Source organism: Gossypium hirsutum, chromosome A05, assembly GCF_007990345.1.
Source record: "Gossypium hirsutum isolate 1008001.06 chromosome A05, Gossypium_hirsutum_v2.1, whole genome shotgun sequence".
Taxonomy (NCBI): domain Eukaryota; kingdom Viridiplantae; phylum Streptophyta; class Magnoliopsida; order Malvales; family Malvaceae; genus Gossypium; species Gossypium hirsutum.
The window spans coordinates 2,636,760-2,664,625 of NC_053428.1; the positions used below are offsets into that span (position 1 = coordinate 2,636,760).

Sequence of the window (27,866 nt, forward strand, 5' to 3'; positions counted from 1 at the left end):
AACTTTAATACTAACTTTTTAACACTCCATAAATATTTATAAAAATATTTATGGCTCAGTTTAAAATCCCCGAGGTCTTGATACCTCATTTCGATTCTAATTATTTTAATATTTATTTCTAGTGCACTATTCACTATTTCAAAAATTTTCCTAACTTCATATTTAACTTATACTTGCTAAATTAATAATATTTTCTACCCATTTGTCGAATTTAGTGATCTCGAATCACCGTTCCGACACCTCTGAAAATTCAAGCCATTACATTTTTTTTTCGTCGGATTTGTGGTCCCGAAACCACTGTTCCGACTAAGCCTAAAATCGGGCTATTACATAAAAACTACTACTAAATATATATGCACATGCACATACACATTTATATATATAAGACTTTCACACTCATATCTCAAATATAACTCTTTTAATCCTATACATGCCATATAAACCGTAAGGTACTTTGCAAAATCTACCAGAGAAAATCTGGATAGTGTGGCCTGATGTGTTGATCCGATCCTCCAATCTCACGTTAATCTACAAAGAACAATATACACACGAGTAAGCTTATAGAAGCTTAGTAAGTTCATAGGCTTAGAAAAATAAATCTTACCGATCATACTTTAATAAATCATTTATCTAACATTTCACTAACATTTTCTGTCACTCACAATGACAAATGATGAATTCGCTAATTGAGCTCATTCTCAATGTCTATTAAAGTTCTATCATATTAATTCATGTAACACTTACCAAACCTTGCCAAATTAGAGAACATCTTACGGATTTGAGTACATCGTTTATTGGATATCACAATCCCACATGGTCTTTCACAATTATTGCCATGGCCTTGCTATGGTCTTGCACTCATGATGCCATAACCCAATTATGGTCTTATACATGTACATTTACTGCCGTGGTCCAACCATGGTCTTACATTCACTGTGTCATAGTTCAGTTATAGAATTTTCACTGAAATGCCATAGCGCAGCTTATGGTCTTACATTTTCGCTTTGTCATGGTTATACCATGATTTTATCTGTCAATTCATCACTTGTCACTACACTTGTCATTGAACAATTGTATTGAATCCAATGTTCTACTCAATTTAAACTTTGGTTTCGATTTTCATTTTATCACAATAATCATAATCTCATAACAGAGATATGAAATAATACATTATATAATCTCTAATTTATACATTAGATCATAAAATTCAACCATATGAACTTACTTGGTTAATTTGCAAAAATTGTAAAAATTCTGAGACTATTCTACTACTCTTTTTTTCCTCGTTTATCTTCGATTTCTTGGTCTATGATATAAAATTATTCATTCATTAACACACATATTTCATTCTCATTTCACTTCACAATTTATTACCTTCAATTTTATAAATTACACATTTACCCCAAATTTTACAAATTTTACAATTTAGTCCCTACTTAGTTTGCCCATCAATTAAGCTAATTTTTCTCAATTAACACTTTATATAATTATTTTAAGCTACTATACAGCCTTTGATACATATAATTTCAACACCAAACCCTAATTCATAACTTTTTTCACAATTAGGTCCTAATAATCATTTTCTATTAAAATCACCTAATAAAATCATCATATAATGAAATTAAGCTTCAAATCCATGATAATTCATCATAAAATTCCAGCACTCATTCATAGTAACTTTCAAAATCACTCATGGAATCAAAAACAAATGAATTCATTAGTTGGAACTAATTGTAAGTGTCACAAAAACATAAAAATTTCAAAGAAAAAGTAAGAATTGAACTCACGTGGTGCAAAAATATGAAAAACCATCTTCAAGGTTCTCCTATGGTGTTTTTCTGATGTTTTGAAGGAGAAATTGTCTAGAATTCTCATGAAATTTCAATTTTTAAGTTTAATTTTACAAAATTTCTAATTTTGCCCCTTGTTCACATTGTTCCTTTGCTAATTTTCTTGTCCGTGCCATCCAACCTATTTAACTTTAGGCCAAATTAATCTTTAAATCCTTCCTATTTATTATTTAAACAATTTAATCATTTAAATGAACTTTGCACATTTTACAATTTAGTCCTTTTTAATTAATTAACTATCAAAACGTTAAAATTTCCTAACAAAACTTTAATACTAACTCCATAACAAATATTTATGGCTCGGTTTATAAATTTGAGGTCTCGATACCTCGTTTGTGACCCATTTGCCCAATAATTTCTTTTAGTTCATAGAATTCACTAATTCAAAAATTTTTCTAATGTCATACTTGTCTCATATATATTATTTTAATAAATCATTGAACTTATTTATCGGATTTAGTGATCTCGAATCACTATTTTCGACACCACTGAAAATTAAGTTGTTACACTATTAGACCCTCTATTTTAATTTGATCAATTTTAGACCTTATAATTTTCAAGTTTTGATATTTTAATTATGACCTAAAGATTACAACTAAATATGTTTGGTTAATTTCTTCTATTAGTCTTGAATTATGCATAAAATTATAGATTTAGTTTTTGTTCTCTAATTATACTGTTTTTACTCATTCTATTTTTCGAATTTTGAAATTCCAATTTAATACAAACAATAGTTGAAAAATCTATTTTTTTTAATAATGCATCGAAATAGCAAGTTGACATAGTACACACGAGATAATATGTTTATCTCATCAATTTTTGAAAATGATAGAACTTAATGAATTTAATGACTATCAATTGATCATGAATAAAATTTTGAAATCTAAAAAAATTCAAGAATTAAAAATAATCAAATTAGAATAAATTAATTAATTCCACCACTTACATATAATACATAAACTAATGTAATGTTTGATGCTTTCTGGTGTTATGATTCCAATCGAATTTAATTTATTGGAATGTGATTTTTAGGGAATTTACTCTACAATGTTTGGTATACATAAAATGATATTAATTAAAATTATCACGTTTAATTTACTAAATACTTTCGAAAAAATATAATGATAATTTACAATTTAACCTTTATTAAATAAAAGATCATATTCATATATTTAATTTTTACAATAAAATTTGATCTTAACAAATATTTAAATTAAATATTTAATAATAAAATTTATTTGATAGTTTTAAATTATTTTTAAATTTATAACTAAATGTGAAAATAAAATTATTTCAAATTTATCTTATACATATAAAAATAAGTAATAAAGAAAATTAAGTGGAAGTAAGGAGGCAATTTTCTTTTACATAATTACATTTATTAATAGATAAATATTTACCAAGAAAAAAGAGAGAGAAGGAAATGCCAGCAATTAATTTATCTCCAATTTAAAAAAATTTAAAACTATAACTGTCTCCCGCACGCTCTCCTGACTCGGCTCGGCTGCCATCAGAGAAATACCACTACCATCTTTTCCTTTTCATTTTTTCTTACCATCAAATTCTGCGCTCTGTAATCTCTAAGGAAACAAAATCCAAATCTTTTCATTGTTCAAAACTCAATCCATTTCCTTTTAAAATTATACATTTTCTCTTTGATGATATATTTCCAGAATTTTTATTTTGTTTACTTTAACATCAAGCAAGAATTTTCACTATCCCAACTTTTCTTTTCCTTCAAAAGGAATCTCATAGTAAAAGTAACCTCCCTGTAAAACCTTCATCTTTAAGCTGGTTTTAATTTATTGTCTTTAATAAATATATCTTTTATTGCCCAGAAATCTTTAACATGTCGAGTAGACTAAGGGATAGAACTTCTTGCCAACCCAAGCTACACAACCATCATTACCAAGTAACCACAAAAACGGCCGTGGCGATGCCTAACTACTTCACTGAGACGCGGACCTGTCCACTCGCTGAGTTGGCAACGAATTTATCAGATTCGGAGCTCCGAGAAACGGCTTACGAGATTCTGGTCGGAGCCTGTCGGAGTTCCGGCGTGAAGCCATTGACTTTCATATCGCATTCCGAGAAAAATTTGGGAAGGGCGCCGGCGTTGACGTCGACGGCGTCGTTACAGAGGTCTTTGTCTTCGACGGCGGCGAGTAATGTGAAAAAGGCTTTAGGATTGAAATCGTCTCGGAAGAGGCATGTGAGTGGTGAGTCGGACTCGGAACGAGTCAAAAAAGCGGTTACTATTGGGGAGATGTTGAGGGTTCAGATGAGAGTTTCAGAGCAAATCGATTCCAGGGTTAGAAGAGCTCTCTTGAGAGTTGCTGCTGCTCAGGTTTGTTCCAAAAAAAGAAAAGAATTGTGTGGTTGCCTTTTTTTTTCTTTTAATTTCATTCACAAAAGCAACGGCCTCTTTTTTTTTGTCGTCTTTTGTCTTTATTTTATTTTTAAAGTTAAATGGAAAGGGAAAAAAACAGAACTGTTTAATGCGACAGAAATATTTTGTGTTAAGTTGAATTAATCAGACGCTTTTACTTTTTTTCAAAGTTCAGTTTGATAATTTGTGCTGTAATTATGAGTAGGGTATACAAATGTGATATATAATTCAATTGGTGATTATTGGAATTTGGAAATGTTTATGGAATATGATTTTTGTATGATTATGTTTGCTAGACAAGTTATATATAGTATTGCAATCATTATTTAACTTTTTGTTTTTGGATATGTATGATATATCAGCTTGGAAAACGGATAGAGTCAATAGTGTTGCCAGTTGAGATGTTGCAGCAACTCAAGCCTTCGGATTTTCCGAATCAATGGGAATATGACGCTTGGCAGAGGAGGAATTTGAAGCTTCTTGAAGCTGGACTCCTTTTACATCCTCTCTTGCCCCTAGATAAAACCGATACTGCTGCACAGCAACTGCGACAGATCATTCGTGGGGCCTTGGAGAAACCTTTGGAGACCGGCAAAAACAACGAATCGATGCAAGCTCTTCGGAGCATTGCTTTGTCTCTTGCTTGTAGAACCTTTGATGGGTCTGTTTCTGAGACCAGCCACTGGGCAGATGGATTCCCGTTGAATCTCAGAATATACCGAATGCTTTTAGAGGCTTGTTTTGATGTTAATGATGAAATCTCTGTTATTGAAGAGGTCGATGAGGTTCTGGAACTTGTGAAGAAGACATGGGTAGTCCTTGGAATGAACCAGATGCTGCATGATCTTTGTTTCTTGTGGATATTGTTTAACCGATATGTGGTAACTGGCCAAGTGGAAAGCGATCTGTTGTTTGCTGCTAATAATCTGTTAATGGAAGTTGAAAAGGATGCAAAGGCAATGACAGATCCTGATTATTCAAAGATAATAAGCTCTACTTTGGGCACAATTCTAGGCTGGGCTGAGAAAAGGCTACTTGCCTACCACAATTATTTTCACAGTGATAACACTGAGACAATGGAATGTGTTGTTTCTATGGCGGTTCTATCAGCAAAGATAATGGTAGAAGATATCTCTCACGAGTATCATAGGAAAAGAAAGGAAGTTGACTTGGCTCGTGAGAGAGTTGATAATTACATAAGATCATCATTGCATGTGGCTTTTGTTCAGGCAAGTTTTCAATATTTTAGCATAAAGTCCCTTCATAGAATGAGCAGTACAAGATAAGAAGGCTCCTATAGTTTTACATCATGAGAATAATTCACCGCTTTCTGTATGATTGATAGGTTTTTGTTATTTGCAACTTTTGCAGGCATCTTAATATGAGTACTTTCCTTCTTGCTAAACCAGGATCTTTGTCTCTTTCTGAAATATTTTGACCTAGTTTTCCTGTTATATTTCTGTCTGAAAGATGATCCAAGGTTGTGTGTTGATTCTATTTAAACAGATAATGGAGAAGGTGAAGTCCAGCAAACATTCTTCTAAGAACCAACAAAACCAGTTTCCTTTCCTTTCCATCCTCGCACAGGGTGTCAGTACACTGGCTTTTAGTGAAAAGGCAATTTTTAGTCCTCTATTAAAGAGATGGCATCCTCTTGCAGCTGGTGTAGCTGTGGCCACTCTTCATTCCTGCTATGGAAATGAGCTGAAGCAGTTTGTTTCTGGCATTGGTGATTTGACACCAGATATACTACAAGTGTTGAGAGCTGCTGACAAATTGGAGAAAGATCTGGTGCAAATTGCAGTTGAAAATTCAGTGGATAGTGAAGATGGTGGAAAGTCGATTATAAGGGAGATGCCTCCTTATGAGGCTGAATCCGTGATTTCCAATCTAGTGAAATCATGGATAACGACTAGATTAGACAGACTGAAGGAATGGGTTGACAGGAATCTGCAACGAGAGGTATAAGGCTTTTATTCCTTTCCTATAATACCTTGATGGTGGTTTGGGTGATATGAAATATTTGTGTTTTGTCATTTAAGTGGAACAGGATATTAATCCTTTTCCGTAAGTAGTTTGGATCTAATCTTTGTTGCTAATATGGACCATTCACTTCTATGCATGTCTATTTCTTGTCTCCTTATAGGTATGGGATCCACGAACAAATAAAGAGAATTTTGCTCCCTCTGCTGTTGAAGTTTTACGAATTGTAGATGAAGCATTAGAAGCATTCTTTTTGTTGCCAATATCTATGCATGCTGTATTGCTTCCCGATTTAACCACTGGTATTGACAGATGTATTCTACATTATATATCAAAGGCAAAGTCTGGCTGTGGTACGTATCATGTAGCCTAGGGAAGCCAATGCATATTGCCCTTTCCATTTCTTCTGAAGTAATCAATTTTTGTGTAAAACTAAAAGGAAAATACACTATCTTATTATCTACAGGGTCCCAAAATACTTTTGTTCCCTCAATGCCTGTTTTGACCAGATGTTCAACACGCTCAAAGTTTGTTGGTGTTTTTAAGAGAAAAGAGAAGTTTCAAATAGCACAGGGTAGGAAATCTCAGGTTGGAACAACAAATAGCAATGGCTCCTTGGGGATATCCCATCTGTGCTGTCGTATTAATACTCTGCAGCATTTTCGAATGGAGTTGGTTGTTTTGGCAAAAAGGGCAATTTCCCATGTTAGAAATTCCGAATCAGCTCATATGGACAATATTGCTGATGGGATGGGGAAAGCATTTGAACTTTCAACTACTGCTTGTGTGGAAGGGATAAAACAATTGTGTGAGATAACTGCATATAAGATTGTTTTCCATGATCTAAGTCATGTCCTTTGGGATGGCTTGTATGTTGGGGAAGTTTCGTCCTCTAGGATTGAACCTTTTCTTCAGGAGCTTGAGCAGTATTTGGAGGTTATCTCATTAACCGTGCATTACAGAGTCAGAACACGAGTTATTACTGAAGTAATGAAAGCTTCTTTTGATGGTCTCTTGCTGGTTTTACTCGCTGGAGGCCCCCCTCGTGCTTTCCATTTGCAAGATTATGAAACAATAGCTGATGATTTCAAGTCCTTGTGTGATTTATTTTGGTCCAATGGCGATGGACTTCCAGCTGATTTAATACAGAAGTTTTCGACCACTGTTAATGCCATCCTCCCACTATTTCATACTGATACTGACAGCCTAATTGAACAATTCCAATATATGACCCTAGAGACTTATGGCAGTTCTGCTAAATCCAAGCTTCCGTTGCCACCAACTACCGGCCAATGGAATCCAACAGAGCCTAACACACTCTTGCGTGTTTTGTGTTATCGAAGTGATGAGACTGCAGCTAAGTTCCTTAAGAAAACTTACAACTTGCCCAAGAAACTCTAACAGCTCTTTTACTGGTGAAAAGAAGAGTGAAATGATGCACTTCTTAGGCATACACTGCTTGAGGTAATTGATATAGCTTTCCAAGTTTGTCAAGCCATAGGCATTACATCTCGAGCAAGTTATATCCCTTAAGAAACTCTGACTTCCGTAGTTCTCTTGCTTGGATTCTATTGGTTTAAGACCTTAACCCAGTGTAGGGAGAACTTGTGAAAAGAATATAATTCTGATGCCTGGTAAGGATGAAGATTCTGGGTTTTCCATCATCATCATCATCTGCTTCACATGGAATTGAGATGAAACATTAGAAGGCATTTAGTGGAAAAACAGTGAGTGTGGGGTTCTTGCAGGATATTTGTATAGAAAGGTTTGGAAAATATTGAAAGCTTTATGTTCTGCATCAGTGAGTTGGTATGGAAAATAGTATTGCTTGTCAAATAAAATGACTTTTGCCCCCAATTTACTCGAAGCTAGATTGAATATTCCCTTGTTAAAGTGAGGCAAATCTTTCTGGTTCTATATATTATGGTAATGGCAAAGACATACAAACAAATGTACCACCTCTAAAATCAGTTTTAAAAATATCTCTGTATCTTCTCATTGTTGTTACTATATAGGCGTGTATAGCAACAATTCAAGCTACTATTAGCATATCTTGAATTTGTGTACGGGTGTCCCGTCTTCTTCAAAATGATCAATCGATTTTCGCTTATTGCACACATCTGTCATCATCAGTATCAATTTCAAACGTTGTTTTTACCAATTTTAAGCTAAAAGTTTAAATATATATCATTATGTAATTATTTTGTTCTAAATCCAAGCGATCGCTGGATATATAATTCGGTTTTGCTTTTTTTTTTCTTCTCTTTTTTATTTCAGTAAAAAGTTTTGACTATTCCTTTTTTCATAGGTAGGTTGAAATCTCTTAGCTTTCGCTTCACTATGGTGATTTTAAAGGATCTTTTACTAGATAAGAAAAATATCACATTGACGTATTATGACCATGCAAATCACTCGTGATTTAAATAAGGTTTAGTTCGTTGGAGGACTAATTTTAAATTTCAAAACGTCGTAATTATATTTTTAAATTATTAACATTATATAATTTTAAAGCACTAAAAGTTTATGTAACATTAAGATTTTTAAAACATCTATTTTATAATACTCATTTTTTTTAAAAGTTTTATTTTAAATTATGTTAGATAAGATTTGAAGTTTCATGTGATAGTTAAATTAATTATTTAAATAATAAAAGATTTAATTTATAGAACTTTAATAATTTAGAGATTTAATTAAAATATTTAAAATTTAAGAAATAATTTAAAATATTTAAATTATGTTATTGTTAAATGCGGAGGTGACTGTTAACAACATTTTATTTATTATTATTATTATTTTGTCTTTCCTTCCCTTTTAGTCTAACTTTTTTTTCTTTTCTATTTTTCCTCCATTTCTCTTTTTCTCAAAGGCCAAAACCTTCCTCAACATCTTCTCTTTGCCAAAATAAAAAAAGTTTGAGCATTAAAATACTTTTAATATGGATAATAGAATGATTAATCTTAAACAGAAAGCCATGTTAACAATGCACTGCACCTTAGTGCATCCATACAAATTAAGCATCGCATTTTCAACAGAAAAACTCTATAATGGAACATGACATGAAGATTATCAATAAAAAATAGCTTGCTTTGTACCATATTGTCAATAGTATCAAGAAGGAAAATTGCTTGAATTAATCATATTGTCAACTCGATTGACATTGAACTTCACCTTTGCTCTATTGTATCTGTGTGCTATACCGAGCTGAGCTTTCTCTCAAGACTACCATGTTTAAGGAGAGACATGAAGAGAAACGGAAGCAAATGAGTAAATTACACACTCATAGTCGTCTTCTTTAACGAGAAAAATAAGCGTAAAAAGCATAAAGAAATATGCAAACCTTTAGGTCTTTGACAAGCTTTTCAAAATGCTTCTTTCCTAATCTATTTTCTTTTATCATCATCATCATCTTTTCTTTAAATTACATGTTCTATAACGTATTTGAATACATCATATATGGGCATTGCCATTGCAATATTCCAAATATTTTATAAGCAATAATTCAACGGCCTAAAGCAACACTGGTTATGTTATGTCTGTGTAAGTAAACATCCAGTTTTTATCTCAACCTTATTCAAATTTGGTCTGCCAAATCACAGTTTGCAAGCTAAAGCAAAGGCCATGCCAGTGCCACCCACCGGAAACCCAGACAGCCAAACTAAATAGAATAATAATCTTACTTATATATATATTATATTAGCTTGGTGTTTAAGAGTTTCCTTTTCCTCCCAACAAAACTATTTTCCTTCCAAAATTTCCCTATTTCCATGGAACCAAAACTCACCTTCATTCTCATCTCTTGTCCATGCTTCAGGTTTTCCTTTGAGGATGGTTCAAAGAGTGGTACCCAACAAGCTTGGAATTTGTATCCAAGCTGATCATATTAAACCATCATCTAGTCAGAACCAAGACGGAAAGAACAAAGCAATTGAGTTGAAGAAAGAAAATGAAAAAAAACCAATGAAACATTATATGAAAATGCAATGCTTTGTACCGATACTCTAAGATGTAGTGTTGCTTCCTGTTAAAGATTAATAACCCTATTATCCATGAAATGTATTTTAGTGCTAACTCTTTTTTTTTTTTTGGCAAAGAGAAGCTTATTGGAAGAGTAGAAGGTCTTGAAGAAGGACTTTTGAGAAAAGAGAAATGGAGGGAGAAGAAGAAGAGATAAAGAAAAGAAAGGGAGGAAAAACAGAAATTCCGAACTTCCAAATTGCTTGGTATTTAATATATTTATTTAGTTTGAATATTAATTTGGTATTTAAGTTTAATTTTAATTTAGTATTTGAGTTTAGTATCTAAACTAAATTGTATCATATCATTTAAGGAACATTTAACACGTGTACACTTGTAAAAAAATATAGGTACTTAATTAAAAAAATAAACAGTAAAACTAAATTGAACATTAAAACCAAAGTAAGGTATCAAATGGTATATTAACCTGAAAATGTTGTTACCAACTTTCGAACCGGAATAAGTATGAAATATGAATGTGTAGCAGCCGATAATTCCCCAAAACAATGTCACGTGAGAGCTGAATTTGAAAGAGAAGGAAACACGTGCCACCCTCAATTTTGAAACCTAAAGCAAATAAGACCCCCAAAAACAAAATCAGTACCCCTCTTTCTTTCTTTCTTTCAATATTTCCTTTTGGTTCTATTATTTTTTGTTACCAGCCATGGAAGCGATACTCACAGAACGTATTCAGAACAGTCTCCGCTATTTCATGTTCAAAAACGCTATCTTCCTTTGTGAACGCCTCTGCGCTGAGTTCCCTTCCGAGGTAACTCACTCACTCACCAAAAAAAGTTGATCCTTTTTCCTTTCTTTCTTTTTTTTTTTCAAAATTTTCCTTCGTTGGTAAAAATAAAATTAAAGAAGAAGAAGCTGGAGGAATCTTTTCTGGTCTTTCTAGTAAGAACTTTAACTCGTCCGGGTTTCTAAAATCGGTTGCAAAAAAGGAAAAAAAAACAGAACTGTTTGTTGGATTTTCCAGATCGACCGTGCGCGTTGATTCTATCACTCGTTATTGATTAATATATTTTTAAATTTCCTTCCTTTTCCCCTTTGAATTATAGTGCTTTTAGTTTTTAGTTCACGGTATTAGCTTTAGTCTCTGATTTGGTTTATTTTTCAAATTCTTATTTGACTTCGGAAACCATTCAAAGATGCATTAATTTTGATTTGGGCTTCAATGCTTCTTCTTTGTTTCGGTTGAGAGTATCGATTTTGGGTAGTGGAACTTGATAAATTAATGACATTAACGTTTTAAATTGCATTGATTTCTTATAATTTCAAGTGGGGGTTCTTTTACTGTATTAGCTAACTAAAATATAATCGTTTGGCTTATCTATAGGTGAACTTGCAGCTGCTAGCTGCTTGCTACTTGCAGAACAATCAAGCCTACTCTGCGTATCATATTCTAAAGGGTATGCATATCACCTTGTTATAGATGTTTGAAGTTGTTTTGGTGTATTTAATCCTAGCCTTTTTTCTACATTATCCTGACTTGCTTGTTATCCTGTTGTTAATCAATAAAGTTTTTTTCGCTATGTGAAGGAACAAAAACTGCTCAATCCCGCTACTTGTTTGCAATATCATGCTTTCACATGGATCTACTTAGTGAAGCTGAAACAGCTTTATGTCATTCTAATGAGCCTGGTGGAGAGGTATTGGATGATAGTACGCCTTAGTTTTGCAGCTTTCACATTATTATTGTGATGGCAATATCTAGTTAATTCCTTCTGCTTTTTTTGTAGATCCCAAATGGTGCAGCTGGTCATTATCTTCTTGGCCTTATTTACAGGTTGGCTGAGTTATTTCATCTTTAACTGTGCTATAGCCGAATTTAGGGAGAAAAAAATTGCAATTGTTCTCTGAAATTTGCCTAGAATTTTATCATAGAATGGCTTGATAAAATGGAAAGGATGTGCATGGTTTTGCGTTGAAGGCCATCTCTTCTTTTTTGTTTTTATATATTGTTGCTTAACTCATTTCTCAGTGGATATATAGATACACAATCTTAATTTGATCGTCTGTTATGAAGGAATCTAATCTTCAATGCTTAGACTTGTCCTTTTTTTAATAACTTAAATGGTGGGGATTATCTTTCAATTTTGTAACAGTTTTGATCTCCGAATTTCTTAAATTTGGCATTGTCTCTTTTTCAGGTACACAGATAGAAAGAAAAGTGCCATTCATCATTTTAGGCTGGCTTTATCTATAGATCCTTTACTTTGGGCTGCATATGAGGAGTTGAGCATATTAGGTTTGTCACTTAAAGGGCTCTGCAGATTGTTTTAGATTGGCTTGATTTTTTATTCACTCAATATTTCTCTTTATCTCTCCATGTGATCCTGTTCTAGCATCATTTAGTACTTGGTCTCATATGTTCATTGATATTTAAGTTATGTTCTTTTGTGTTTGATTATTTTAGGTGCTGCTGAAGAAGCAACTGCAGTTTTTGGTGAAGCAGCTGCTCTTTGTATTCAAAAGCAGTACATGCATCATGGGGCAGCTAGCCCAAATTTGCATATTTCCAGTGAGGATTATAATTTGGTTTCGTCGCGGAATTTTGCTTCTGAAGACGTCTATTCTAGGCAATTCAAACACACACAAGGCAATAACTATAGGGATATTCCTGGTAATTATCATGCAGCAGCTGTGTCTAGTGGAGCTGTTGCTCAGCCCCAAAACGGTGGTCCTTCAAATACGTCATTTTATAATACTCCTCCAATGGCTTCGCAGGTAAGATATGAAATGCGACATATTGAGTCACAATTTTATGTGGAGTTCTATGTTTTGATTACTTTGGTACTTAATTTAAGGTGTATGAATTGAGGGTATTTAGTTTGATCTTTTCCTGTCTGATTATGGGCAACCAACCTGAATTCGTCTGTATCTTGTAGTTGTCAACTGTTGCTCCTCCACCTTTGTGTAGAAATGTGCAGCCTAATGGTTCTAACCTCAACACGGGTAATACTGATGGTTCTCCAAGGTCAGTTGTGAACACTACCATTCAAGCACCTCGAAGGAAGTTTGTTGATGAAGGAAAACTACGAAAGGTAAAACTGGTTGTAAAGTTTGTTGGTGAAATTGTAACTCTGTATGCCTTGGTTTTCATAGTTCTTAATCATCATGTATATTGTTCTACCTGCTTTGAATGTTTTTAACCAGAAAGAAGAACTATTTAGGTTTGAGTTATAGAGCACATTCACGCATGCAGTCCGTTCTATATGTAGATCAACAGTATCATGCTAGTTGGCTGTGAAATATGGTTCTCTTCCGGAAGTGGTTGGGTTGGATGGCATTGTTTGTATTTGATTGATACATGGAACCATTCAAAGATGTGTCAGATGTTCTATCTAATTACTTGTGGTAGTATGATACATCAGTGACCTGTTAGTGCAACTGGTATTTTTGTATTATTATCCTAGTGCTTATGTGCTGTATAGTATGAAGCTCCCCCCCCCCCCTTCCTTAAACCAAAAAAAGAAAACACTTGGAGCTGTTCTTTGATCCTTTTTAATGTCAGATTTCTGGGAGGCTATTCTCTGATTCTGGTCCCCGTCGAAGTACAAGACTCGCTGGAGATTCTGGGGCCAACACAAATGCAAATACCACATCTGTAGCTGGAAATGGGACTAATAGTTCTTCTAAGTACCTCGGAAGTTCTAAGTTGAGTTCTGTTGCTCTTCGTACTGTGACGCTTCGTAAGGGACAATCACGGGCAAATGAAAATATTGAAGAAGGTTATAAATCTTATTATTCATCACTAGTTCTCTGATATGTGCACTTTAACTTTTTTTATAAGTTCTTTCATAAATATTTCTGTTTGCTGTTGTTATTTGTTGATTCATGACTGATGGGCACGATGGAATAAAGTTTGTTTCATGTACCATTTTGGAAGCCTAATTGTGACAGTTATTTGATTGAACTGAGTTGAAAGTTTAGTTTCTCTTCTGATTAAGGATTTGTTTCTAACTGCTTTGATGCTTAGAAACTTTGAATTCTGATGTTATTTAGGGATAAGGAATGAGGCATTTGATGATGCTCGTTCAAATATGGCATCAACAACTTCTAGTTCATTTCCTTCTGGTGATGTGAGATCTCTTGACCAAGATGGGGCAACTGTACTGGTTGGTGGGGTTGTTATCAGTGGCTCTAAAGTCATAAGTGGTACTTCAGAAGTATTAGGCCTTTTAAGAACCCTTGGGGAAGGCTACAGACTTTCTTGCTTGTACAGGTGTCAGGTAATTCTATGATTATCTTAAAGAAAAAGTTGAATTCATATCTTTGTGCTATGTTCAATGCTCTTGATAATTCTTCTGCCTACAGGATGCTTTAGATACCTATCTGAGACTTCCACACAGGCATTATAGTACAAGCTGGGTGCTGTCCCAGGTAATACTTCTGGTGCAATACACTGTTTTCTTCCTCTCTTATGTCCAATTGTCTCATACCAGGTTGAACAAGCAGTCTTACTTTGCATATTTTTAATAATGAGGTCATAAAAAGAGTCCAGCATTCTGTATTTTTTTTCATTTATATTTTTCACGTTTTATTACATTTTGGTTTGAAATAATTTTACCAATTTTGGTTGGTTAACTGAAGGACTTAGGGTGTGCTTGAAAGTTGCATGCATGTGTGCGTGTGCGAGTGAGAAAGAATGAGTACCAACTCATCTCATGGTCTACAATTTTCTTTTTCCAAAAATTTTCTAATGCAGATTGGAAAAGCACATTTCGAATTGGTAGATTATTTAGAAGCTGACCGAGCATTCTGTCTTGCCCGTCGGGTGTCTCCTTACAGTTTGGAAGGAATGGATGTTTATTCCACTGTTCTATATGTGAGTTCCCTTGATCCCTTAAAATTTGTATTGCTTGAAATATTGTTGTTTTAAAACTCAGAATGCCCTCTATCTGACTCCGCTCATGAAGGTTTTAGAGGAAGTAAAGTTTTGTCATTCAAACTTTCTTTGCTGATGGCTGTTTTTATTTTTCTTGCAGCATTTAAAGGAAGATATGAAGTTGAGTTACTTAGCCCAAGAACTGATATCAACTGACCGTTTAGCTCCTCAGTCATGGTAGATTTATAGAACTTTTTGTTAAGTAACTTGTAAATCTTACCAATTTCACTATCCTAAGTTTCTCAAAGCTTGTTATTTGCCTGAGATTAAATACTACCTGCCTGCCTTGTTTAATACCTGCTAGGTGTGTGTTTTTTAGCAATTTTTGAGGGTTTAGAGGTTGCTGTTTTGTGAGTTCTTATAAACAGTTGTTATTGTTCTTCTATTGTTTATATTTGTGAATTAAATTGCAGGTGTGCCATGGGAAACTGCTACAGCTTGCAGAAAGACCACGAAACTGCTCTGAAAAATTTCCAACGAGCTGTGCAACTGAATTCAAAATTTGCATATGCACACACCCTTTGTGGTCACGAGTAAGTTTCCATGGTCCATTTTCTTCCATTGTTAAACTTGCTAGTAACAATTTCATTTGTTTGTTGAAAGTTCTACCATCACATTACTATCTTCAGGTATGTTGCCTTAGAGGATTTTGAGAATGGAATCAAGTGCTACCAGAATGCACTTCGTATTGATTCAAGGCATTATAATGCCTGGTATGGTCTAGGAATGATCTATCTTCGCCAAGAGAAGTTTGAGTTTTCAGAGCATCACTTTGGAATGGCTTTCCAAATAAATCCACGTTCTTCTGTTATAATGTCCTATCTTGGAACTGCTCTTCATGCCTTAAAGGTTAGGCTACTTTCCATACTGTTCTGTTATATCTTGACATGAACAATATCACCTTTAGGAGTTCTTTGAACTGTTTTCACAATCATTTTACAGAAAAGTGAGGATGCTATCAAGATAATGGACAGGGCAATACTGGCAGACAGAAAAAACCCTCTTCCCATGTATCAAAAGGCTAATATACTGATGAGCTTAGAGAGATTTGATGATGCTTTAGAGGTGCTGGAGGAACTTAAAGAGTATGCCCCTCGTGAGAGCAGCGTGTATGCTTTGATGGGTAAAATCTATAAGCGGCGTAACATGCACGAAAAGGCCATGCTTCATTTCGGTATTGCTTTGGATTTGAAACCATCTGCAACTGATGTTGCTACAATTAAGGTATTGACTTTTATTTGGTCTTTTCTTTCCTTTATAATACGCTACCGTTACAAATGAGGAACCATAGTGAAAATTTCCACAGTAACGGTTCGAGTCTCTTAAAGCTGTAAACTTGATAGAACTGTATGCATAGTGAAGGGCTAATGTCGGTTCTATTTGGGATATGCCAATTTGTGATTTAGACCTTACCCTCTTTTGACTACCTAAACAGGCTGCCATTGAGAAGTTACATGTACCGGACGAATTAGATGATAACCTGTAAATCCGCTGAGTTTCAAGGAAATCTCCTGTAAAATTTCTGGCTGAAAACGTGTTTTCCAAGAGAGTTTGGCCCTGCTTGTGCTTTCGATCGGTGCTGAATAAAATGGTAAACAATCTTTAAAAGCCAATTTATTTGGCAATCAGACCTGATAGGGCAGATCTTGTGAAAGTGACCCCATTTTTGTGGGTGATTCACATGCTAACCGAGGGCTTGATTAACAAAACTAGTGAAAGCTGCCACACTTTGTATCCCATGGTTAAGAACAGGGGCTTGTACCATTAGTTTAATAGCTTGTACTTGTTTAAACTGTAATTTGCTTAAACAATACATTGAGGCAACATGGCTCATAACTTCGTTTTAATTACAGTCCCATCACCACATTTTCTGCTTTGTCACCTCACTTGAGCCGGTGGATTCAGATTCATAGACAGCATTGTTATTCGATTTGAAGTGGTATTTCATAACTTATGTTGCGTAAGTTCTTTCATTTTTCATTCATTTTCAAGTATTTATACTAATTATATTCTCAAGCAACATAATGTTTGATATCAAATAGACTCAAAATCATAAGAACATAATCAATGGAATTTTATTGCTAAATCTAAAAAATTGGATAAATTATAAATATACATGGAATTTTAAAAATACAAATTAAAACTAAACAGCAGTTTAAAATTCAGTTTTCACTTAAGATTTTCTCTCCTGAACGCTACATTTCAATAATAATTCCGCCAGTCAGCACCATTTCACTGTTAACATGTAAAGAGAGGTGACTAAAATAATTTAAACTTCGGCAACTTCACTATTAAGAAAACTGAAAACTTGCTTGAGATTTCCGCTGGATGGCCGGGCCTTTATTGCAAATTTACAAACATATACAAGTCGTCGCCGCATCTCACATTTTGTGATACCAGTCTCACTGAAGGATTTGCCATCATCAAGAGATCCTAACAGAGGGGTGCAAGAAACTTGAGAAACTATACAAGGAGTCAGCAAAGGAATGATGCTAACAACAAGCCTTGTTGCACGGAAAGTAATTAGTTTTGGTTTCAGGGAGAAGAGATTTCATCAATTAATTTTATCTATTTTCTTAGGCATCAAGCATAAGCAAGCAAAAAGATTGACTGAATCTAATTTGGTAAACATATGGTCATGTGGAAGCTAGTTATAAGATTGCATACCTTCATCATTAAATAATGATATCAAGATAGCCAGACAAACGCATACACTAATATCTTCCCCTGATAACAGATGCAGATTCAATGCTATTAAAAACCTGAAGATGGTTCAGAAGAAAAACAGTAGTTATATTAGGAAAATGGCATGTGACATTTACCGTCGTGACAACATATAAGAAGTGTTCTCCCTTTTGTAAGATTTGATTTTGCAAAGTTAACCGCAGAAGGAAGGTTATTAAACAAAGAAAACCGGTCCATCTTCGAGCTCTGGTCAGTAAAAAAAGGAGGGAAAAAGTAAGCAGGAAATGTACAAAAAATGATAATTAACAAGCTAATGTTCCGGCATACACACCACAATAGGAAGATGCAAATACGCTTCGGCCTCTTGATGATGGACAGAGATTGGCCATTGATCACAATTCAATACACAGTCAATGTTAGATGAACGTTCAGCCGCTGTATCACATGAGCAAAACAAAGTATAAGGCACATGAAATTATCACACAAAGGGCTTACTGCTGTATTGTCACTGAAATATATACTAATACATTCTAACTTGTGTCACGATCAATTTAGTCCTACAGGTTTGATTATGTGGGATTTTATAGCAGATAACATCCATCAGACATGCTCCGAACCTCCAAGGAAAATTAGCAAAAATTTTATAACTAAATTAAATTAGCAATCACGAGCGTAATTTGCTAATACATCATACCGATTTGAGAGGAGCCAAGAGCAAGATTAGTAGATCCTAGCCAAAATATTCCACATTCTTCATCAGAAGGGCTAATCGTAATGTTTGAAAGATCAGGGTCCAAACAAGGTGATCTCTCAGAGATTGAGGGTTTGACAGTGATCTGAGGGGCATCTTGCCCTCTTCGAGCACGATATACTCTGTCCTTCTCAACTATATCAGCAACCTTCTGGTTACATACATCAGGTCCAGTGCTAATAAGATCATAGGCATGATTCCAAAAGAGATTAGGAGACAAGCCCCTAGCCCAACTTTCTTCATCATCCCCAGCTCCAGGTATATAATTCCAACTAAACTCTGAGGTAGTCCTATGTTGAGTTACTCCGCTTGTGGAAGACGCAGAAACAAGAATTATAGGTGTGAAATCCCAAGAATCATAATCCGGTACTTCATTTATCCAGATGACAGTTTTCTGAGAAATCCATAGAGGACGCAAAGGCTTCTTCAAGCACGATGCAAGGATCACAATATCAGCTCCGCTTGTTTCCAGGTCTTTGGTCCATCCTTCTAATCGGTCCTCAATTGCTGCCTTCTCAGTTTCAGAAACCCAAAGGGGAAGATGCAATGAACAATCCCAATCATGAGAGTTACACCCTGTATTTGAATCCTGCAGAGAATAAAGCAAGTTAGAAGACAAGAACAAGAAATTTCTTCCACCAGAAAACTACCAATCATGAAAATTGGGCAAAATTAAGAAACAATGAACAAAGAACATCAGCATTTCTCACCTGCTTCACCAATGAAGCATCAGCATTAGACAACTTGTTTAAAAAATTAAAAATGGAGCGATTCAAAACACAAGTCCAAATAGGTATAGTTTTCGACATACTATCAGGAAACCGTTTCCCCCTCCGTGTCGAATCAACTATAATACACCCTCCCTTCTGTCCTACCAATAAAAAAACCCAAAAAAAAATCATTTCAAATTCTATTTCAAAAAGGGAACCAGAAAAAAGGGAAAAAGAGAGGAAATTTACCAGCGAGAAGGGCGATGTGGAAGTTAAGACGAGAAGTATTGAAAGACCAATTATTGGTATGACCATCGGTGGATTTAAAGTAACAAGTGGAGTGAAATTTGGGATTATCCCAGAGACCGCAACGGAGGTTAGCAACGAGAGGGAGTTGAGGCCATAACTGGGAGATTTCACCCACAAAGATTGAATCCTCGTAAATTGATCTAAGTGCGTTGTAGAGAGTGTTGTCTTTACGTTTTATCGTCCTTGCTGCTCTGTATATGCGTTTTCCATTGTTATGGAGGTTCTGTTTACTTTAGTTTCTTTTTTTTTCCTCGAATGTTTTTGTGTTTGAGGTTTTGGGGCTCTTTAGGGTTTGGGGTTTTCAGAGTTCAGACAGAACAAGATTTCGTTATTACGTTTACATTACATGTGTTTTATTGTACTTTCGGAGATGCAATGCTAGTGGTGAAGTGATGCCACCTGAAAAACTGAATATAATATGAAACGATTTAGGGTTCGTTACAGCAATGGCGAAGCCAAGCCCAAAGGCAAATTAATTTGGACCGCTTTGATTGGGCCGACTGAGAGCAATCACCAAAACTAGCGATAAATTTATAAATGTTAACATTTATAAATATTTAATATACAAAATTTTAAACATCAAATAAGTAAAACAGAACTAGAAATTTTGTAGTTTCAAAAATATGTATTTAGAATACGCATTTAAAAATAATATATAATAAATAATGAATGTAAGATTTGAAATTGATAATAACAATACATATAATTATCAATATATGCAAAAAATGTTGGTGAAATAAATTGTGTAATAAAATTTAAAATGTATAAAAATATTAAAATTAACCTTTGGTTGAAGTGGTAAAAAAAAGATTTTACAACTAGGAATAGCAACTAGGCGAGATGGAGCAAATTTTTGCATCCTAGCCTAGAACTTTACCAATTCACCCTACCCCCAACACAATTCTTAACAAAATAAAAACTTAATATATTTTTTTAAGCAAATAAATTACAATTTTAATTTGTTTTAGTTTTTATTTTGAAGCAAATGTGATTTTTTTTTAATTTTGACTTAAAACTCAATATATTTATTTATTAAAAGAAAAAATTTAATATATATACATATATTAGGGATATTTTGTAAATATCTTGAGTCGGGGTGAATTTATTTCAAACTCAATTCTAACCGACTATTTTTTTCTAATTTCACTTGACCCACTCCAAATCCAATTTTCAAAAAAAAAAATCTAATCCTAATGGGTTTGGTCAAAGCCGTCAAATTCAGATTTTTTTGTCATTCCTATCCAGAGCTTAACATTTGCAATTCTTTTTTTGTATTTTTTTAAATAAGAAAAATACAAAAACACTCTCATAATAATATTAAGTTATTTAAAATACATAATGATTCGTTAATAGAATTGGTGTCAAGTTGAGTTGTGATTCTGACTCAACTATACTACGAATAAATAATAATTAATTAAAATAATGATTTTTTTTTTCGGGGGTGGAGGGGGTGATGCGGCAAACGACCGCGGTATATGACAGGACTGATAAATTAGAAGAGTTAGAGAATGGCAACTCAACAGAGTGGGGATTAGAAGAGAACTGTGTGAATTACAAACACTAATGTTTCTGACATTTGAATATTAACGGTGTATAAAAAAGATTTATAAAATTACAGGATGAAATGAATTCAAATTACAAGGCCAGCCCAGAGATGGGTTGATAAATTACGAAAAAATCGATTGAATTGGAGAACAAAAAATGGGAGAAAAGAAAATACAATCCTAACCACTAAAAGTCAGTCAAATAAGGGAATAACCGAATAATCAAACCTCTGTTACCTATCATTGGAGTCTTAGACATCATATTTTTTTGGTTGATGCCAGTGAGCCAAACTTCTCCCCAACGAGCCTAGGAGCGAGGCTTTGGGAGTGGCTGCTTTCTTTCCATATAAATGCTTCCCTCCAAGGTCTGTGAACTCTGGACCCTTGTCTTTGTTCCTTTCAATCTACAGAGTAGCCAAATACTGCTAAAGCTTTGAACAAGTAAATGAAAAGCTTGTTATGAATAGCTAAGCCACAACTCTCATACCTTGTGTATCTTTCCATTCTTCAAGTTATATCGAATACCAGACCAATTTATAGTTTGAGAGAAATGCGACCAGAATGCAGAGATCGGGTATAGAAAATTATCAACCAGCATTGCAACAAAAATCTGCACAATCACAAAACAATTTGATTTATATTATCACATGCACGTAAGTATCTCTGATATCCAAGGTCTAGCTTAAATAATGACAAAGCAATGTGTTCAAAGTTTTCTTCATCACTCTGAAAATATATACAGTTCTTTTTTTTTTTTGGGGGGGGGAGAGGGAACGGAAGTCTAACAACTCATTGCCATTACAGATATTAATGAGATGATAGAGGTGTTTACCATGCTCCAGTTGTAATAATCAAGTGAGAGCTTAGGTGCCTCTGGAGATAAAATGTTGCATAGTTGAACTTCAATCCTTGTTAAGTTCCACATAGAAAGTAGCTCCGTGAAGGTACATATAGCTAGCCAAATCGCTAGTAACAATCCTGTGCAAACACAGTTCGGTTAGTACCAGGCTCTAAATTCAACTTTAATACCATAGTATACTTCTCTAGCTTCCATTTTGTTAAACTGGATGCTTTACCAAATAAACTGCAACAAAATTTCTATCACGTTATGAGGTTACTGCTAGCATTTCTAGTTGCAGAAGGCTAAAGAGTTATGCAACCCTGATATACAAGTATGTCTAAATTACTAATAGTCCAATACGTAGATGGCCAAGGGGAACTTGTAAATTATCTGAATAAGTCAGTACCGTCTCAGGCAGACAAAAAGTAAACACTTATTATACAAACACTTCCAAAACTATTATTGCCATCCAGGTAAGGACCTGAAGCATTGGATTCATCTGAACTATTAACGCTACAACCTACCTAAAAAGGAAAAAGAGTGTGCTCACCACCAGAAGTACAGGTTGTCTCGCCATATGAATAACCTTTTATATAGATTTGTAGTGCTGCTGCAACATGAACCATAGCCATGAAGTACGGCGCAACAAATCCCCATGACAGAATGAAGTGGGTTAAAAACAGTGCTCTATTCATTAGCCAATTAACCGTGCTTATATATGATTCCAAAACAAATGTTTGCTTCCTCAAGTAATTCCAGTACCTACTCAAGAGGTCAAAGTCAACATGGATATGAATATAATAGAAAAGCTTAATGGTAACAACCACAAACCTTGAGAAAGTAAGATCACTTGCAATAGGATGAGGGAAAACAGCAACTGGAGGAGATGTAATAAGCCTCTTGTGGGCCCCTGAGAAGACACAATACATGAGCAGTGAGAAGGTTGCAAGTCAATGTACAAAGCTGCTATTCTAATATCAACAGAAATATTGAATTTCTTATTGGTAAAAGATTTAGTAGAGGCTATAGTACCAGCTATAGCAGCTAGAGTCATATCATCAGAGTATCCACCATCTCGAAGTCCCGAGACCACACCATAGTTATCATGTCTAAAATCATCAGCATGCATCTGAAAAACAATCTAGAAGAATCAGAAATAATTTTTTCGAATTGGCACAGGAAGCACTGAGAAGGATAGGAAGAGCTACTTGCCATCATGCACCCTCCCCAAAGAAAAAATGTTTTCCCACCAGTAGCAAATCCCATTGAGCATGGCTGTAGAAGAGACATGCAATGAGTACATGAACTAAAGAATACAATAGTCAACTTATTTGAGAAAGATTAAAATAGCACATGCAATATCAACTGCTAGACCATAGTTACGCATAAAAGCAAAAGTTTTTCCACTTATCATTTGTTTGTTTTTTTGCTGTGTGTTTTTTTGGGGGGGGGGGATTTGGCTTCACATCTTGGCCAAATTCACATGATATAAACAGATGAGGCAACACTGCCCCTATGCACCAACCATCTATATGTATAGTGCTCAAGTCTTGTTTGAACTTTGGGCTATGGAGTAAGTTAAACATGAAGCAGATATTCGCCAACTTGCTGCTGCTTTAGGATTTCAGTAAGTGTTTTCCTGTTGATTTGTGTGTGTTTAATCTTTTAGTAGGGGAACAAGGTTGTTTAGCTAGCATAATGCTTGTCTAGTAATCAAAGGTTGCACCATATAACTGCATGATGGCAGATTGGGCAGTAGGACATGAATAAAACAGGGAGTCATAAACAAATGAGATATTAGAGTGCCTGACTGATGCATTGATCAGAATTTATGTAATAATTCAACCATTAGCAAAGGGCTTATGGCAGAGTCCTAATATCTTTTATTTTGGCAGTACTCTTGTTCTGATAACAGGTTTTCCCCTGCTCTCTTAGATTAAAACAATGCCAGTGATCCAAATAATAATAATAATGCAGTCAGGTGTCTGCAAATATCCCAGGAAGAAGACTAAGTATAGATGGCACCATACCATATGGTATTCGTAGATGCAGTAACTCCCTAAAGTTCCAGATGGTAAATCGAGAGGGTATCCAGTTTGAATAAATATCTGCATATATTGCCAATAAAATGAGAACCTCAGAACAAAATCAGTAGTTTACACTCTATGCACCATAACCATAATAAGCACTCATGTAAAGGTTAAAAATCTTATTATTTTGACTGAAGGTACATGGATGAATACAAACATACCTCAGGATTCTTTTCCATTTCAGTAGTGAGGACACCAATTGATCCTGGGTGGAACCTAACATCATCATCCAAAAATAATACGTACTTGGAATCTTTATGCATATTCTCCACCCCAACCTTCACAAAATATACCAAATATGTATATTGCTAAGCATGTATGGAAAACACTTCTATCAGAGGGAACAAGGACTAATGTTAAATAATATTAATTAAAATGTATGAGGCCCGGTCATTTGCAAAATCAGTTTAACAATCTGGAAAAGTTCTTACATACCAGCTGGTTATGTATTTTCTGACTACAGGTTGTTGATAAACCAGCTACAATGACTCTTGCATCCACATCACCCTGGTTAGAGAAACATGCAGTGAAATCAGGAAAGCAAGTGCTGAAGCCACAGTGAAGGAGCTCAAATGAAGCCCTCAAACACTTGCATGAAACAAAGTGGAAGCATTTTTGGAAGTTTTGGAATAAAGGATTATCAGTAATTAACAATCCTATTGGATTTTATTGTCAGATAATATTATCAGAATGTACAATAAAGTAAATTGGTGGTATACCTTAAATTCTGTTATTAACTGAGATACAGCATGGTAAGCGGGGTCTTCAGTACTTTCAACCACAAAAAGGAACTCAATTGGACCACCATAAAGAGATGTGATCTGCCTCCATCAGTATTAAGTAGAAATTTCAGAAAAATACTTATTGCAAATATTAACATTTTAAAATAATCAACTCTGGTTGAGTAATGTTAAAATATAAAATAGAACAGGTGGGATATGCCTAACACTCATTAAAGGAAATTTAATCAAAATTCTATTTTTCTATTGAGCAAATGTGGGAAAGGAAAAGATAAATGCACACTTCTTTAGAAACCCAGAGAAGACACCACAAGAGTTGGTTAGAATTCCTAACATAAAATACTCACCTGACTCTTCCAATTGTGTAGATTATGCTCTCCAAAACCCTTTAAAGGCATCACAACCGAAACCCGTGGTAGATTGACCTGATTAGAGTGCTCAAGTTCATTAATATCATGGCATAGAAAAGCAAAGCTATTGCCGCCTTTTATGCCATCTTCTATTCGATTGATCTCTCTTTTCCTGTGAAGAGCCAAAAAATGCAGGTATATATAAATATACTGAGAGTTCAAGGTAATGCTGACAGCATGGAACAGTCATGTCATCCTGCTGTTTAAATACTCAGCTTTAAAGCCATGTACCTGACATAGGCAGCAAAAGCCCACCCAATAGCAAGAGTCAAGCAGATTACACATCCCTACATTAAATACAAAACATTAAGATTGTTGACCTTTTTTAATTCTAACAGGCAGAGAGTGAGAGAGAAAGGTGATGATTAGTTAATAAAATAATACATTCATAAATAGATCAGTGAAGTAATTCTAAAGTAGTAAAAGAAGGAAGCCATAAGTCAAAAGCAAAAGAATATCAGCTAGTTGAATGGATAACATGTATTGGTCAAACATTGTATAGTTCATCCAAAAATTGTAATTGGTAATGAATGTAAAAATGTAAGCATGTTTCCATAGTTTTTCTTTTGATAATCCATTAGTTTGGAGCTGACTTCATCTGCTTTCCAATGAGGCAACCTTTGTTCAATTAATTGACATACCAGCCTTCCCTCCAACAACTCAAATAAATCAATAAACTAAACAAAAGCTCCCATTATGGAAAAATGGTATTTAGAGAAGGAGCCTTCTGTTCCATTTTATTTTAATACTATAACAAAGATCAACTCAAAGCTTAATATTAAAACCTTACCACCTCGATACCTTCCAATGGACATGAAGCAAAATTAAGGAATTTACATCTACAAACTTCATAACCATTACAACGAAATTGAAGATACATTGCTCACTATCATAATAACAGTCATCTTTGTGACTACATATCAGAACTTTCATCTCCACTACGTAACAGCAGTATTTTTTTTCTTTCTTCCTTTTTCCTTTTCTTTTTGTGTGTGTGTAATTAAGAAAAGGCCTTTTTTGGCTCTAAACTTAGCTATCTAGACCAAATGATAATGAAAAAACTCCATTTCCGCTTAAAAAAAAAAAGTTATAGCTTCTTTAAAGAATAGGTCTTTAAGGTTGCATGGAGAAATTTTTTTTTTAAAATATAATAATAATAAGCTAACTATAAAGGTGACAAAAAGTTAAGAAGTAGTCCGATATCCATTAATTTCTGAGAAAAGACACAAAATAAAGTTTAGAAAAACTGAAACGAGTTCAAGAAAGCCATTCAGCTTATTTCCATACGTTAAATCTCTCCAAACAACGAAAAAGACGAATACATACATTGTTTGGCTCTATTTACAGATAATTATGAACTCCGCGCGGAAGCGGAACACAATAAAGTAAATGGATCTAAACCAGAAAATATTAAAACACACCTGGATTTGAATAAAAACAGCAAGAGGACTACAAAATGCTCTGCTGAGAGATAAGAGAAACGAATCGGCAGAGTGCAATGCTGACATTCTACCGTCTAATTTATTGTGTTCCTCTTCCCTCTCTGCGATCCTCTTCGACGGAAAGGGTTATCTTACTAGCCAAACAGAAAAATCAATCAATTGATCAACCAAACACACACAAACACGAGAAAAAAGAAAATTAAGCCCTAGAATTTAGCAATGGAAGCTTTCGTCTCTTTCTTCTCTCTCCCTCTCTCTCCCTCTCTCTCTCTCCCCGTGTTTGAATGAAGGGCGTGTCCTGGGTTTCTGAGAGAAAGGAAAAGATCAGAAGAAAAGGAAGACGACGACGACGATGATGATGATGAAGGAGAAGTGGCCTGCGTAATTTTTTTAAAAAGAAACTTTTGGAATTCAATTTTAGCTGGGAAAGAAAGAAAGGCAATTGACCACGCACATCTGTACTTTTCTTCCCTTTTTTTAAGGAAAAATTACAAAACAGACCGACAGATTGGAAAAATAAAAACACAAACAAACAAAATTAAAAATAAAATCTAATGAGAAAAAAGAGGGAGAGACCGTTAGATGTGTTTGTTGTGTATATTGGAAGTTTCTGAAAATATTTGTTTTTATGTTTTAATTAGTTGTATATTAAAATAAAATGAAGTTAGAATTATAGATGATACTATTAGGTTAATTTGGTTGTTTTATTCAATAATAAAGATGTGAACAGTAAAAAAAATTGGTAGGTCAAGCTTGGAACAGTAAAGCAGTAGTTTTCCCATAAGTTGAATCAGTAAAAAAGAAAATTAGTTGTTCAAATATTGATTAGTGTAAACTAATTTTTTGGGTTTTTTAAAAATACATTAAATATTAAAAATAATATATATTTTATGAGTAAATTTATAACATAATCAAAATTTACATTACTCAGTCCAATAATCTAATTCTTAAATACATCAACCGATTTGTCCCAAAGAAAAATACATCAACCGACACTAAACGCGGGAATGAATTCCCATCATTTTTCAAAAGTTATTGTAGTTATAGTATTTGATTATGTTTAAATTTAGTTTTTCTCGATGTTAGGTATTATGGCAAAAAAGGATAAAATTAATGGTGGAGAGTTTGACTATTGTTTTGAGTATGAAACAGTTTTGAAATTTATAGTCTACATCAATCTTTAATAAATTATATATAAATGTTTATAAGTTTAT

The 27,866-nt window shown here is 34.3% G+C and overlaps 4 protein-coding genes across 8 annotated transcripts; 2 read left to right on the forward strand and 2 right to left on the reverse strand.

Moving 5' to 3' along the window:
* Nucleotides 1-3,320: 3,320 nt before the first annotated feature.
* On the forward strand, nucleotides 3,321-8,089 carry LOC107960798 (protein unc-13 homolog). The gene is made up of 5 exons (XM_041112841.1): nucleotides 3,321-4,197; nucleotides 4,602-5,468; nucleotides 5,746-6,201; nucleotides 6,386-6,575; nucleotides 6,689-8,089. The coding sequence occupies exons 1-5, from the start codon at nucleotides 3,700-3,702 to the stop codon at nucleotides 7,621-7,623; spliced, it is 2,946 nt and encodes a 981-aa protein (XP_040968775.1). The 5' UTR covers nucleotides 3,321-3,699; the 3' UTR covers nucleotides 7,624-8,089.
* A 2,714-nt stretch (nucleotides 8,090-10,803) lies between these two features.
* LOC107958708 (cell division cycle protein 27 homolog B) lies at nucleotides 10,804-16,996 on the forward strand. Its single transcript, XM_016894545.2, has 16 exons — nucleotides 10,804-11,005; nucleotides 11,579-11,651; nucleotides 11,782-11,891; nucleotides 11,982-12,028; nucleotides 12,393-12,490; nucleotides 12,659-12,969; nucleotides 13,131-13,286; nucleotides 13,757-13,973; nucleotides 14,248-14,474; nucleotides 14,560-14,625; nucleotides 14,951-15,070; nucleotides 15,231-15,307; nucleotides 15,544-15,663; nucleotides 15,760-15,979; nucleotides 16,073-16,354; nucleotides 16,566-16,996. Exons 1-16 carry the CDS (start codon nucleotides 10,901-10,903, stop codon nucleotides 16,614-16,616), a joined length of 2,280 nt encoding a protein of 759 aa, XP_016750034.2. The 5' UTR covers nucleotides 10,804-10,900; the 3' UTR covers nucleotides 16,617-16,996.
* Nucleotides 16,997-17,183: 187 nt separating this feature from the next.
* LOC107958709 (tRNA A64-2'-O-ribosylphosphate transferase) lies at nucleotides 17,184-19,972 on the reverse strand. 5 transcript variants are annotated; one of them, XM_016894547.2, is made up of 7 exons: nucleotides 19,526-19,965; nucleotides 19,277-19,432; nucleotides 18,510-19,155; nucleotides 18,147-18,250; nucleotides 17,953-18,061; nucleotides 17,798-17,857; nucleotides 17,184-17,563 (listed from the first exon to the last, which is right to left on the reverse strand). In XM_016894547.2, the coding sequence occupies exons 1-7, from the start codon at nucleotides 19,589-19,591 to the stop codon at nucleotides 17,400-17,402; spliced, it is 1,305 nt and encodes a 434-aa protein (XP_016750036.2). In that variant the 5' UTR covers nucleotides 19,592-19,965; the 3' UTR covers nucleotides 17,184-17,399. The 5 variants fall into 5 exon arrangements, with proteins under 5 accessions (XP_016750036.2, XP_040968776.1, XP_040968777.1 ...); XM_041112842.1 differs by having other exon boundaries at nucleotides 17,184-17,593; XM_041112843.1 differs by having other exon boundaries at nucleotides 17,184-17,593; nucleotides 19,277-19,437.
* Nucleotides 19,973-21,091: 1,119 nt separating this feature from the next.
* On the reverse strand, nucleotides 21,092-27,097 carry LOC107958711 (uncharacterized). Its single transcript, XM_016894548.2, has 14 exons — nucleotides 26,632-27,097; nucleotides 25,442-25,497; nucleotides 25,148-25,322; nucleotides 24,780-24,881; nucleotides 24,496-24,567; nucleotides 24,222-24,338; nucleotides 24,001-24,078; nucleotides 23,183-23,245; nucleotides 23,003-23,099; nucleotides 22,802-22,880; nucleotides 22,521-22,732; nucleotides 21,962-22,107; nucleotides 21,617-21,739; nucleotides 21,092-21,533 (listed from the first exon to the last, which is right to left on the reverse strand). Exons 1-14 carry the CDS (start codon nucleotides 26,716-26,718, stop codon nucleotides 21,381-21,383), a joined length of 1,560 nt encoding a protein of 519 aa, XP_016750037.2. The 5' UTR covers nucleotides 26,719-27,097; the 3' UTR covers nucleotides 21,092-21,380.
* Nucleotides 27,098-27,866: the final 769 nt, after the last annotated feature.

Excerpts from the sequence above, each read along its gene's own strand:
- LOC107958708 (XM_016894545.2), top strand. The coding sequence starts at position 10,901 with ATGGAAGCGATACTCACAGAACGTATTCAGAACAGTCTCCGCTATTTC. Across the intron at positions 14,626-14,950 it reads CAAGCTGGGTGCTGTCCCAG|ATTGGAAAAGCACATTTCGA; the intron begins GTAATACTTCTG and ends TTTCTAATGCAG. Across the intron at positions 15,980-16,072 it reads CTGCTCTTCATGCCTTAAAG|AAAAGTGAGGATGCTATCAA; the intron begins GTTAGGCTACTT and ends ATCATTTTACAG.
- LOC107960798 (XM_041112841.1), top strand. The coding sequence starts at position 3,700 with ATGTCGAGTAGACTAAGGGATAGAACTTCTTGCCAACCCAAGCTACAC. Across the intron at positions 4,198-4,601 it reads TGAGAGTTGCTGCTGCTCAG|CTTGGAAAACGGATAGAGTC; the intron begins GTTTGTTCCAAA and ends ATGATATATCAG. Across the intron at positions 5,469-5,745 it reads TGCATGTGGCTTTTGTTCAG|ATAATGGAGAAGGTGAAGTC; the intron begins GCAAGTTTTCAA and ends CTATTTAAACAG.
- LOC107958709 (XM_041112842.1), bottom strand. The coding sequence starts at position 19,591 with ATGGTCATACCAATAATTGGTCTTTCAATACTTCTCGTCTTAACTTCC. Across the intron at positions 19,433-19,525 it reads CCACATCGCCCTTCTCGCTG|AAGGGAGGGTGTATTATAGT; the intron begins GTAAATTTCCTC and ends TTGGTAGGACAG. Across the intron at positions 17,858-17,952 it reads TCTTATATGTTGTCACGACG|GGGAAGATATTAGTGTATGC; the intron begins GTAAATGTCACA and ends ATCTGTTATCAG.
- LOC107958711 (XM_016894548.2), bottom strand. The coding sequence starts at position 26,718 with ATGTCAGCATTGCACTCTGCCGATTCGTTTCTCTTATCTCTCAGCAGA. Across the intron at positions 23,246-24,000 it reads GCATCTACGAATACCATATG|CCATGCTCAATGGGATTTGC; the intron begins GTATGGTGCCAT and ends TCTCTTCTACAG. Across the intron at positions 23,100-23,182 it reads TTTGGGGAGGGTGCATGATG|ATGCATGCTGATGATTTTAG; the intron begins GCAAGTAGCTCT and ends ATTGTTTTTCAG.